This window comes from Notamacropus eugenii, chromosome 5 (assembly GCF_028372415.1).
Source record: "Notamacropus eugenii isolate mMacEug1 chromosome 5, mMacEug1.pri_v2, whole genome shotgun sequence".
Lineage (NCBI taxonomy): Eukaryota > Metazoa > Chordata > Mammalia > Diprotodontia > Macropodidae > Notamacropus > Notamacropus eugenii.
This window is the reverse complement of record NC_092876.1, coordinates 346,497,661-346,511,007: the sequence shown is the minus strand read 5'-3', so window position 1 is coordinate 346,511,007 and position 13,347 is coordinate 346,497,661. Positions and strand designations below refer to the sequence as shown.

Genomic DNA, 13,347 nt, shown 5'->3' with positions numbered 1-13,347 from the left:
TTGTGTCTCCTTACAGATTGAAAAACCAGTTCATCGGCAAAGGACTGATAGCCCACTCAACCCCACATTGCCAAATAAATCAAGTGATCCTGAAGCTTCTTTCTTCCCACCAAATTTGGAGGAAAGACAAGAGCTCCATTGCTGGAAGATTCTGCACCATTCCTTTGCCTGCTAACCAAAGGTAAATAGACCCTTTCAGTGACCATTGACAAGCGCAGACATCTATCCTTTCCACCTGAATATAGCACTCCTAATATCAAAATCTCTCCAAAACAAACCAGGGCTAGTAAGTAGGCTTGCTGTGGCCAGAACTATTTTAGTCTTGGCTAGTAGGGTCGGCCTGGGATGCCATCCTGAATCCTTAGGGCTTCTGGGTGATGGGAACAACATGAAATTTGATATGACAAAATAGCATTCAGTTACCACTTTCCAATATGGAAATATATGAGTATGAGTCAGTGGTGAGCAGGACTTCCCTGCCCCGCTTGGTATCAGGTTCTTCTAGCTTACCACTCAAAGCTGGAAGTATTCCTCTGAGTCAGCCCTTTTAGCTGTTCCCCTTTATTCTCTATTTATATTTCTCTAATGTGCTAGTTAGTCTGTCTGTTACACACTACGTCAGAAATAATTTCCAAGCTGATATTTCAATAGCATGAAGGTTGCTTCTGAATAAGTGACTTCCACTGAGGATGGAGGAAAGGGAAAAAATAAAGAAGTAACTAACAAGCAGTGGGAAGCTGCTTACTGACCATTAAACAAATATTCTAGTGCAAATCACTTAATCTCTCTAATCCTCAGCATTCTCATCTGGAAAAGGGAATGGTTGGACTCACTTACCTCTGAGGTGCCTTTCAGCTCTCAGTCTGTGAATTTACCTCACAGGTAAAATTTGGAAGCTCAAATAAGAGAAAGTACGCAAAGTGACTTGCGTACTTTAAAGTATGCAAAAAGGATAAATAAAAAAGAATTTCCTATAAGACTCCATGGAATAGGACTGAATCAAATTCTCTGATGAATAGGTTAGAGCATGTTGGTTTCTGTCAAAGAGGCAGAGGACTTGCTAAGGTTCCAGGGGCACAGCGATGCCAAGAAGTTTATCACCTTCACAAGAGAGTGACGTCATCCACATTGATGTTGCTGTCCTATTGTCCTCTCTTCCAAAAATGAAACTAATCAAAGGCAGACCAACAAAATGGGGAGGTGTGACTGAAGAAGATCTCACGGGACCTTTCTGCATTGAGAAAATGTAAAGGAGAATCAACATGGAAGAGTGGATGGAATGGTGAACTAGAGTCAGAGAAATTCTCGATTCAAACCTTGCCTAAGACTAACTCTCTTGGAGAAGTTAAACTCTTAGCCTGGGAATTATCCTCCCTGGGTTGTTGTTGTGAGGCTTAAATGAGATGATATATGAGCCTCACAGTACTAGCTAGATAATTATGAGCTATTGTGATTAGGGTTATTATTGACGTGGCAACTAGAACCTCACTCTGAGAGGCTCATTCCTAGGTGATGTACTGGACTCAGAGCTGGCCAGAAGCCTTCGATAAAAAGAGAAACTCTATTCTCTAGAGTGCCATGCCAGCTGCTTTGGATTAATAGTATCTAAAGCTAAAAACATAAGAAGAAATGGAAACTTTGGAAAGTGAAATGACTTTTCCAAGGTCACGCATAATAAATGTCAGAGCTGGGATTAGGTCTTCAGATTCTGATTCAGATGGAGACATCATGTCTCACCATGTTTCCCTTGTAGTTGTTTTTCAGTGGCCTGAATAGTGACAATAATTATAACAACACAGTCAGAAGAGTACTTTGAAGTATGCAAATCACTTTGCATACTTTATCTCATCCGGCCTTCAGAATTTTACCTGGGAGGTAAAGTCACAGCCTGAGAGCTGGAAGGGACCTCAAAGGCTAGTGAATGCAACCATTTCCTTTTTCAGATGAGAATGCTGAGGATTAGAGAGATTAAGTGATTTCTATATGGTCAGAAGCAGGATTTGAACTCTGGTCTCTTTCACTCCAAATCCAGTCCTTTCACTCTGTCCATTATGCCCCACTGCTGTAAGGGCCTCATAGCTTATGTGTTAGACTACTGATCTTGTAACCCCCTTTTAAATCTGAGATTATGAGTTATGAATCTCGAAGCTGAATTAAAACAACCTCAGCACTACTCAACACACCTCTAATCTTGCTTGGCTCACTACCACCCACTTTGCCCAATCAATTACCTAAATCATGATGACCACTCCTAACCTGTTATTGTTCTTCCTTTGTAGTATGAAGAAGTGGTGCTTTTCTGAACCAATGACCTTGCAAACAAATGTAAATGCTTTTGCAAAACTGGAAATACCATGTGCATAGTCTCATCCCTGAAGATGTTCAGAGGGGATCAAGTGGTTTCATTCAGATTGCTCTTATCAGATTAAGGATAATACCTCTCTGTCATTATCTACTAAGTAGCACAAAACTACTCATCAGGATTTTTATTGGTCCATTTTTGTTTAGATACATGTACCAATTACTTGCTAATAAACAATGCCCCCTCCTGCCCAGGACCTTTCTATTAAAAAGTAGTAATTTGGCAAAGCTATCTAAGACAGCTATTATGATTGATAACACACATAATTTTCCACTTTTATAGTTTCTTCCTTCTTAACTGAAAGGAAATATGTCATCTCAGACCAATACTGACGGTTGCTATTGGCCCAAATTTCTTTGCCTTTTGGTTGCCTTTATTTGCATTATTAAAATCATTATGTATATTGTTCTGTGCTTTTGTTTTCCTCACTCTGTATCACTATGTAAGTCTTCTCATGTTTCTCCAAATCCTTCATTTCTTACTGTCTAATAATATTCTACAGTAATTCCTATTCCCACCTATTCCCAAGTCATTGGACATAATTTGTCCCCAACTTTTAACTATTATAAATAGTGCTGCTATGGATATTTTGATACCTTGAGGATTGTACTTTCTGTCCCTGATGTGCTTGGGGGTATAAAACCCAGAAAGGAGATCACAGTGTCTGACACATAGTAAGGGCTAAACAAATGCTTGTTGACTGGCTGGATCAAAGGGTATGAACAATTTAGAAACCTTCCTTGTATAATTCTAAATATTTTTTTCAGAATAGTTGGATCAATTCACTGTTCAATCAGCAGTGAAGCAGTATATCTGTCTTCCAGCATTGTCTTTTTCTTATTAATATTATAGGCAGAAATGACCCCATATCTTTAGGCTCTCTATCTGGAACCATACCTGTTATTCAGCAGAAACATTTAGAGGGGAAAGTCCAGAAATTCCACAGAATAGTCAGATTGTTTTGTTTTAATGAAATTGTGTTATGGTGAACATACCGGGGAAAAAAAATCACATTTGAAATCTGTAGGACTTAGAGGAAAGGAAGGTGAAGTGAATCTTCTCTAAAGTACAAAGGAGAGGGCGTGTTCTGAATAGGCAAAAGCTATCACTCAAACACAGTCTTCCACCTCTCTGTGACTTACTTCCTCCTCTAAATTCCAGGATTTTTTGTTTTGTTTTTTATTTCGATGTCTGCTTTGAGAAATTAGATAAGTCTTCTCTAGGGAACTTGAATGTTTCAGTGGACGGTAATTAAGGGAGCTGATGGGTAAATTATTTGATGGCACATCAGGAGTGAAGCTAAACTTGTCTCTCCCAATTTTCAATGCAAACAGCAAGCAATGAGGGGCATTCGTTATAATGAATGACATGAACACGGGCCAAAGAGCACAGCATTAAGAAAATATTTTTTCTTAAATGACCATTATGACATGAAAATGACTCACTTAGAATCATAGATTCCAAGAGTTAGAAAGGATCTCAAAATTTACATATTTGATAATCCCACCCAATACAGGCATCTCCTTTACAGTCTTTGGCAAGTAAGTCTTGGAGCCTCAGTTTCCATATCTGTGAAATAAAGAGATTGTGTTGATTGGTTTAAGGAGGAGATTATTAGAATTAAACTTCCATCTATTTGTACAAAAGTATTCTTACCAGGATTATTCTGCAGAGTAAAACACCTAGAGACAAACTGTGAACCCAGTATCAAAGGAATGGCTGAAGAAATTGTGGCGGTATATGAAGGTAATGGAATATTATTATTCCATGAGAAAGGACAAATATGAAAATTTCAAAGAAATACGGGAAGGCATATGAAGGGATGTAGCATGACAAAAGCAGAACCAAAAGCATAACTATAACCATATAAATGAAAACAGCAAATTCATTTTAAAGATGTAGAATGACTTGGTTACTGCCATATAAAAGTTCGTATGCACATCTTCTGTTTAACAATCAAGTCAAATCAACAAGTACTTATTATGTATCAGGCATTGTACTAAGCAAGAGGGATACAAATGCAAGCAAAAAGACAGGAGCTTGCACTCTGATGAGGGAAGTCAACCCATAAATGGGAGTTGAAATCAGTAAATACTAGAAGTGTATGGTTCCATCTGTAATCACTTTTTTATTCCATTTGTTTGTTTTTATTTTTGCATTTTATTTCTTTTGTTATTGTTTATGTATTTAAAGATACTTGTGAATTAAAGTTAAAATGTATTCATAAAAAATAAAGAAGAGTGAGGGTATTGGACTAAATTGGACACTGCTTTCTTCTGTGTCTAAAATCCTATGATCTCACCGTTGCTTTTGAGTATTTTCAGGAACTGTAAACTCACTGCTTCCTAAGGACACCCATTCCATTTTCACTAGTTCTAATTGTTAGAAAATTCTCTTCTACCAAGTTGAAATTTGCTACCCTGTGCATTCCTCTGATGGTCTAGAGCTCTAGAGCTACACAGAGTAAGTCTACTTACTTTTACAAGTCATTCTTCCAAATGGTTGACGTTCATATTCTTTCCATGTCTTCTTTTCTCCATGATAAAAATCTCCAGTTCCTTCTCCTGTTCCTCATATGTTCTTGTCTAAATACACTCTACTTTTCTATTATTGCTTTCAGAATATTTTATCTAGAACTCAAATAATATTTGAATATATGTATAGATAATATTGCATATGCAATCTGATCAACTCGATGTTCATTTCTATGAATGAAACCTAGGATGGCACAATTACTTATTATTACAGCCATATTATGCTACTGAGTCTTATCGGCTCTCCAGACTCAGAGCTAAACAGATCATCTAGTTAAAATTCTTCCTTTTACAAATATGGAAACAGAGGCCTAGAGAAATGAAGTGGCATATTCCAGGTTATACAGAAAGTAAGTGGGAACTTTCCCTGGGACCCTGAGCTCTGGATTAGGGCTTGACTGAGACCTATAGTGCTGCTGGCCTCCAACCACCTTCATGCCATGACACTGTCCCATACCATTTCTCAGCCCTCCACTCCTTTTCAGCTCTTGCTTTCAAAATGCCAATCAAACACTGCCATTCTTAGAAAGGACATGCTAGTGAATTGCCCTATCGATCTACTCACCATCCCTCTTATTTCCCATTCCAAAACACTCCTCCCTGGTCAACTCTCTCTTATATGGAGTATCTTCTCTTATTAGAACATAAGCTACTTGAGGGCAGACTATCTTTTCATATTTGTGTCTCCAGCCCTTAGCAGGTGTCAGGTATATAGTAATTGCCACATTAATGTTTTTAACATTCTTTCATTCTTCAATGAATCAATCAAAGGGTACTAGTTGGAGAGTAAGTCTGGCTTCAGATTGACTGACATTTTGTCTCTCCCCCATTCATCTTGAAAAAGTTCTAGTGTTGACCACACCTTCTGCATGGGTGCTATCAGTCAGCTGAAGGGTGGGAGTGGAGGAGGATCATCCAGTATAGCTGCAGAAATAAAGTTCATTGGGAGGGAGATCCAGTGGATGTTAAGGAATAAACTTTCTATTTTCTTTCTTTTTTTCTTCCTTTCTTTCTTTCCTTCCTCCCCTCCCATCCTCCTTCCTTCCTTTGTTCCTTCCTCCTTCCTTCCTTTGTTCCTTCCTCTTCTTCTTTCTTTCTCCCTTCCTTTCCTTCTTTCTTTCATTCCTCCTTCCTTCCTTCCCTCCTTTCTTCTTTCCTCCTTCCCTCCTTCTCTCTCTTCCTTCTTTCTTTTGCTTCTTTCCTTCCTTCCTTCATTTCCTTCTTTCTTTCTTTCCTGCTCGCTTCCTTCTTTCTTTCCTTCCTTCCTTCTTTTTTCTTTCTTCCTTTCTTTTTCTCAGCATAGTATTGAAAAGTGTTGCTGTTTGCAGTCCTATGACCCCTCAGTCTTAGTTAGATTGTGAAAGTAGCTTTAGTTTCAGAGGAAGGTCATGGTTCTGGTGCTGGAAGGGACTTCAGAGGACATCTAACCCCCATGTCCCACTCTCCCTCAACATTTACAGAAGAGGAAACTGATAAACTGGAAAGTGATTTGTGCAGAGATCCAAATATCTAAGTGTTAGTCGCTAGATTTGAATCTAGCTCCATTGGTTTAGAATCACTTTCTGCTATTCATACTGCCTCCCTGTCCATTTTAGGATTAAGGGCACATAGCAGCATATTATCTGAAATACAGAAAACAATTTATGAGTGGTTCCTATCCCATATTGAGAGAGTTTGCTCCAAAAATGAAATGTATTTCAAGGTCTTATTTTCCTGTGGACCTTGTAGTATAAGCCTCTGTTTGGATTTTAAATACATTCCTAACCTGTTCCCTTCCTACCTTTCCAGTCTTCTTTCACTTTATCCCCCTCCCTATAATCAATGGTCTAGCAACTTTGACTTTCTTGCTGCTTCTCACATATGACACCCCATCTCCTAACTACATGTCTTTTCACTGGCTGCCCCCATACCTGGCTCCTTATTTTTACCTTCTGGCTCCTCTTGCCTTCCTTCAAGAAATCCCCAAATCCTACTCTCTGCAGAGGACTTTTCAAACCACTCCCATCCCACTCCTAGTACCTTCCTTTTCAAATTACCTATGGATGGAGCCAAGATGGTGGAGTAACAGCACAGACTTTCTAGAGCACTCCCACCAAGCCCATCCAAATACCTGTAAAAGAATGGCTCTAACCAAATTCTGGAGCTTCAGAATCCACAGAATGATGGAGTGAAGCAAATCTCCAGTCTAAGACAGACTGGAAGGTCCCTAGGAAGTATCTATTGTGCCACGCTGGGAGCAGAGGGAAGTACAGGATGAGCCACATGGGCACAGACAGAACTTGAGCAGGCTTTGGGGAGACTGAATCTCTCACACCTGTGGCAGTTTCCAGACTTCAGGACCCCAAAACACCGAGGACAAATTCGAAAGTCAGTGGTAAAAGCCTGTGGGACCAGTGCAGGGGAGTGGAGTGGTCTGGCCCCAGCCCCAGGGCAGCAGAGGGAGAAGGGGACAGAGGAAACTGTGGCAGCCACAGTAGCAGCAGAGGCAGCTGCAGCCACTGCTTCTCTAGTCTCACAGATTGGGGGGGATTGAGCAGCTGACAGCACACTCCCCCACTCCCACTGGAAGCAGAGAACTACCTTGACAAAGAGCCCAAAAGTCAAGTAAATGCCTGGGGAAAAGAACAAAAGCTGGAGAAAGAATGAGACTACAGAATCTTACTTTGATGACAAGGAAGACCAAAGCATGCAAACAGAAGAAAACAAAGTCAAAGTTCCTCCATCCAAAGGCTCCATGAAAAATATGAATTGGTCTCAGGCCATGGAAGAGCTCAAAAAGGATTTTGAAAATCAAGTAAGAGAAGTAGAGCAAAAATTGGAAAGACAAATGAGAGTGATGCAAGAAAATCATGAAAAACGAGTCAACTGCTTGCTAAAGGAGACCCAGAAAAATGCTGAAGAAAATAATACTTCAAAAAGTAGACTAACCTGTTGGGATTGGAAGCTCAATTCCGTATGGACAGTCTCGGGCAGGTAAAAGTGGGACTTCTAAATCTTAGAGTCTTACGAGGCCCTCCATGAACAGCAGGGATTCGAGAAGGTCAGACTGAGCTAGCTCGGCTAGCTCGGGTATTTCCGCCTCTCCCCGGGAGATACGTGATGGGTGGAGTCTCCCTGCCCTCGAGGTCGTCCCGGATCTGGGCACACTATTGTTATCTAACTGCACGGTATTGAGATGCAAACTATGCGGCTGAAGGTTAAGTAGGATTGAGGAAGCCTGAAAGCTCGCTTAGCACGTGAGGAGCCAAGAGGACAGTAGGCTCCGCTTTCTTCTTTCCTCTCTCCCCTCCCCCTCTCTCCCCGCTTGTACTTCTACTTCCAATCCCTTAAGATCTTAGCCTCCTTAGGAAATCTCCCCCTCTTCCTCCTAAGGAAGACCCCCCTGCACTTGTAACTAGACCCTGAAATAAAGCTCAACCCTTGTTCGACTCTGGAACGTCCTTTCTCTCATATGAGCATCCGGTTTTGGCCAGCCGAAGACCTCGGAGGTGAGGTAAGAAGACTCAGGTAGCCCACACAGGCCTCTAGGCCTGGCACTAACCCAGATAGTAAAAGAGATCCAAAAAGCTAACAAGGAGAAAAATGTCCTAAAAAGCAGAATTGGCCAGATGGAAAAGGAGATCCAAAAGCTCACTGAAGAAAATAATTCCTTAAAGATTTGAATGGAGCCTGTCCCTTCTTGGCCCAGCAACGTCCATGAACAACATGTTGGACCCCCTATGGCCCAACAAGGTGCTCAGGTACAAGTCACCTGCCACGGAGAACAACCTGGCCCTGGAGGATCTGACCCTGGACTACATGAACCTGCTGGGAATGATCTTCAGCATATGTGACCTCATGCTCAAGTTGAAGTGGTATGCCTGGATTGAGGTCTACTATTCCTTCATCAGCTTTGCCAACTCTCAAAGCTCTGAAGATACCAAGCAGATGATGAGCAGCTTCATGCTCTCCATTTCTGCTGTGGTGATGTCCTCCTACCTCTAGACCCTCCAGCCTCTGACACCAATATGGTAGACATCAATCTCCTAGCTCTTCAACCTGGACCTCAGGACCCTAGGGCATTTATTATTGGTTCCTGGGCCAGAATGAAGAAAAAGCAAGAAACTGGTTTATTCCTCACTCCTGTGTTCACCTCCCAGCCTCTGTTCCAAATCTGGGGCCTCAGACAGTAAGTCCACAGTGGGACATCCCCACTCTGACCTTACCTCTGCTGAAAGATTGCCTGTTCTTGGGCCCTGACCCTATAAGTGTCCCCCAGTCCCAAATTCCTCTCCAGCTTCTGTGCCCCAGGCACCTTGAAGAGAAAAGTTTCCTGCGCCTGCCTGGCCTCTCATTGCAGTGTCTTCCCTTTCTCCCAGGCCACAGTCCTTCCCAGGAGGCTGAGACTGGGGACAGACACCCCCAGGCCCAGGCAGGTAGCAACCAATACAGACAAATGTGTAAGAAAAAAAGATTGGAAATGAGCGTATGAAAGCTAATGACTTTATGAAAAAATCTAGAAATTATGAAACAAAACCAAAAGAATGAAAAAGTAGCAGACAATGTAAAATATCTCATTGGAAAAACAACTGACCTAGAAAATAGATCCAGAAGAAAAAATTTAAAAATTATGGGACTACCTGATCAAAAAAAGAGCCTAGACATCATCTTTCAAGAAATTATCAAGGAAAACTGCCCTGATGTTCTAGAACCAGAGGGTAAAATGAATATTAAAAGAATCCACTGATCAACTCCTGAAAGAGATCTGGAAAAAAAACTCCTAGGAATATTGTAGCCAAATTCCAGAGTTTTGAGGTCAAGGAGAAAATATTGCAAGTAGTCAGAAAGAAACAATTCAAGTATTGTGGAAATACAATCAGGATAACACAAGACCCAACATCTTCTACATTAAGGGAACAAAAAGGATTTGGCATATGATATTCCAGAAGTCAAAAGAGCTAGGATTAAAACCAAGAATCACCTACCCAGCAAAACTGAGTATAATACTTCAGGGGGAAAAATGGTTATTCAGTGAAATAGAAAACTTTCAAGTATTCTTGATGAAAAGACCAGAGCTGAATAGAAAATTTTACTTTCAAACATAAGAATCAAGAGAAGCATGAAAAGGTAAACAGGAAAGAGAAATCATAAGGGACTTACTAAAGTTGAACTGTTTACATTCCTACATGGAAAGATAATATTTGTAACTCTTGAGACTTTTCTCAGTATTTGGGTAGTTGAAGAGATTATATGCATATAGACAGAGGGCACAAGGTGAGTTGAATAGGAAGGGATGATATCCAAAAAAATAAAATTAAGGGGTTAGAGAGGAATATATTGGGAGGAGAAAAGGAGAAATGGATTGGGGCAAATTATCTCTCATAAATGAGGCAAGAAAAGGCTTTTTCAATGGAGGGGAAAAGGGAGGAGGTGAGAGGGAAAAAATGAAGCTTACTCTCTTCTCATTTGGCTTAAGGAGGGAATAACATGCACACTCAACTTGGTATGAAAATCTGTCTTACACTACATGAAAGTAGGGGAGAAGGGGATAAGTAGGGTGTGGGGAGATGATAGAAAGAAGGGCAAATGGGAGGAGGGGTTAATTAGAAGTAAATACTTTTGGGGAGGGACAAGGTCAAAAGAGAGAATAGAATTAATGGGGGGCAGGATAGGATGTAGGGAAATATAATTAGTTTTTCACAACATGACTTTTATGGAAGTCTTTTGCATAACTACACATGTACAACCTATACTGAATTGATTGCCTTTTCAGAGGGGATGCGTGGGGAGGGAGAAAGGGAGAGAAGTTGGAACTCAAAGTTTTAAAAACGAATGTTAAAAATTATTTTTACATGCAACTGGGAAATAAGAAATACAGGTAATGGGGTATAGAAATCTATCTTGTCCAACAAGAAAATAGAGAATATGGGGCTAAGAGAAAGGAGAGATGTGCTTGAAGGTAGAGCAGATTGGGGGAAGAAGTAATAAGAATGCACAGGTGTCTTGGGGGGGAGCAGAGAGATGGGGAGAAAATTTGGAATTCAAAATCTTGTGGAAATGAATGATGTTGCAAACTACAAACAAACAAACAAACAAACGAATGAATGAATGAATGAATAGAAGAAATTATCTTCCACCGTATATAAGTTGCACTTACAGTTTTTCCATGTTGCCTCCCCCATTAGAATGTAAGTTCCTTGAAGGCAGAGACTATTTCAGTACCCAGCACAGTGCCTGGAACATAGGAAGTACTTTATAAAAAAATTTTTTTTACTGATTGATTGACAAATGAGATGGCACTAAAAATATCAGCTACACAATCTGGGTCATTCATCTCTCAGCTCAAGACTCTATGGAATTGATTGGGGGCCTTGCTCTGTGATATGAGGGTGTGGTAGAAGCAACATCTATTTACCAGGGTCTCCCTTACCATGTAGATTAGTCTAATATTTTCCTCAAAAGGCAAAGCAGCTGTCCCTGTGGCTTAATTGGTCCAAGGCGCTAAGGCCTGAATTTTTGACCAGATACATTTCCCTGTAGAGATAAGGAGTATGACATTTATCTGAACCAGTGCTGTATCCTTGTTCAGTAACCTTTCCATGCAATGGCTCAGTAAACCTTTTGATAACTGTTAGATGATCTACAAGCATCTCATTATATTCTAGTATTAAAATTTAAGCACCAGATTGGCCTGAGTGAGGCCTGACATAGAGATTTCTTTGTTTTTCATTATTTTATCTATTTCCCTCTTACTAAGCCATACTAAGGTCAAGAAGGAAACTTTGCTCTTTGAAGAAGAATGTGCCTATAAATAATGCTGGTTTAAAGGCAAGCAAAATGTGATTACAAAGGATTCCAAGGAGTTCTTTCTAAAACCACTCAAAATCCCAGGGGGCTTTCAGGAGGAGAGCCCCTCTTGGTTTCCAGGAGAAAGGCAGTCAAGATACTGCAATGTTTTTGAACCTATCCCTTTTTAGAACCAGACGAGGAGAGGAATTTTTCAAAAGAACAATTGAAAGCAGAAAATCTCCTGACAGATCAGATAGAGAGGGCAGGAGTTGGCAAGGCAACCCTTGCCTAGTTTGTTGGGAGAAAAAGTGGATCTTCCAAAAGTGGCCTAGGTGAAAATGGAATGGAGGAACAAAGGGAGGAAATATACATACGTTTTCAGTCTTTTGCTATCTCCAAGCTGAGAAAAGCTCTCTTCTTTTCACAGACACATCTCATGAATATGGCCTTGATAAGTAATCTTTGAGAAAGTATTTTCCCAGAATCACAAAAAACTTCACGGTAAAAGCCCTAGTGAGGACACAGTTATTTAGCATTTACCAGTATATACAGCTCCTTTTTGAAGACCGTGGTCTTAAATTAGAATTAAAAATAAGTATCACTCAAAGGGCAACAGAGAGGTATATGGTGGGTGTAGGCAGGTTGCAAACCATAGCAAATAAGGAACTCTAAAGGAGAACCAGAGTAAAGGACGTCAATCCAGTAGTGTATAATTTTGAAAGATGAGACAGTCCTGCGGTGAGAACAAGGACTAATTGATGGAGAATCTACGAGTTCCACTGGTGTCCTTTTCATGCTGAAAGAAAAGGAAGTAGGTTCCCAGGATGTTGAACAGATCATCTGTGATGAATGAAAGAATGAAAGGGAAAAAATATATTTATTAAGTGCTTAGTATGTGCTAGACAAAACACTAGAAATACATATATTAAAATTAAATATCAATTAATCAATTTGACTAATTAGTTAATTATTAATATCAAATTGATTAAATTAAATATTAATATTAAATACTAAAATACATATATTAAAAAGACATTAAAAGTTCTTGCCCTCAAGGAGCTTTACATTCTAATGAGGGGAGGGGTTGGCATCAGGAGAGGTGTCCAGGGAGGGGTGTTTTGGGAAGTCACAGGGCAGTTGACATACCCTTCCTGAAAGAAGTATTATCAGAACAACAGGATGGAAAGCAGGATAGAAGGAGTGGAGAAGTATAATACCAGAGAGTTCAAAGCTGAGTAATTTAGTAGCCTGGGTAAGGAAGCATCAGAGCTGAGTGGCTTAGCTCCCCATGGGCACCAGTCTCTGTAGATCTATTCTGGAAGTTGGAGAAGCAGTAGTGAAGTGACTGGGGTAGAGAAACATGGTAAATTAATGGGGACATGGAAGAGTCACACAGGCTTAATAGGTTACAATTTGTGTTACTGCAGAGAATATCCACATTGCTGTGGTCACATATAACTCCTTTTGTCATAGAATGATTTAGGGTTGCCCTTTTGTGACTACTCTTCAATTTTGGGGAGAAGTCATTGTTTTTAAACCAAGTTTTCTTAGTGAGGATTTTGAGTTTTCAACTGGTGATGGCCAAAGTCACAACTGATTAAACATGGTGTTCCTTCAATCTATTGCTTAGCCCATTGAACCACAGGTTTTTCCAGGAGTAGATCATAGGATGTTAGTGCTGGA

At 40.2% G+C, this 13,347-nt stretch overlaps 1 protein-coding gene and 1 pseudogene across 1 annotated transcript in view; both read left to right on the top strand.

The window, feature by feature from the left end:
- The window catches only part of PLA1A (phospholipase A1 member A), a 49,113-nt gene extending 46,345 nt beyond the window's left edge, over positions 1-2,768 (top strand). Inside the window, exons 10-11 of the mRNA XM_072613918.1 lie at positions 17-181; positions 2,280-2,768. Coding sequence (XP_072470019.1) covers positions 17-181; positions 2,280-2,364 — 250 coding nt within the window. The 3' untranslated portion in view covers positions 2,365-2,768. The remainder of the gene's footprint in view (positions 1-16; positions 182-2,279) is intronic.
- Positions 2,769-8,500: 5,732 nt separating this feature from the next.
- LOC140506584 (PAT complex subunit Asterix pseudogene) lies at positions 8,501-8,947 on the top strand (annotated as a pseudogene).
- Positions 8,948-13,347: the final 4,400 nt, after the last annotated feature.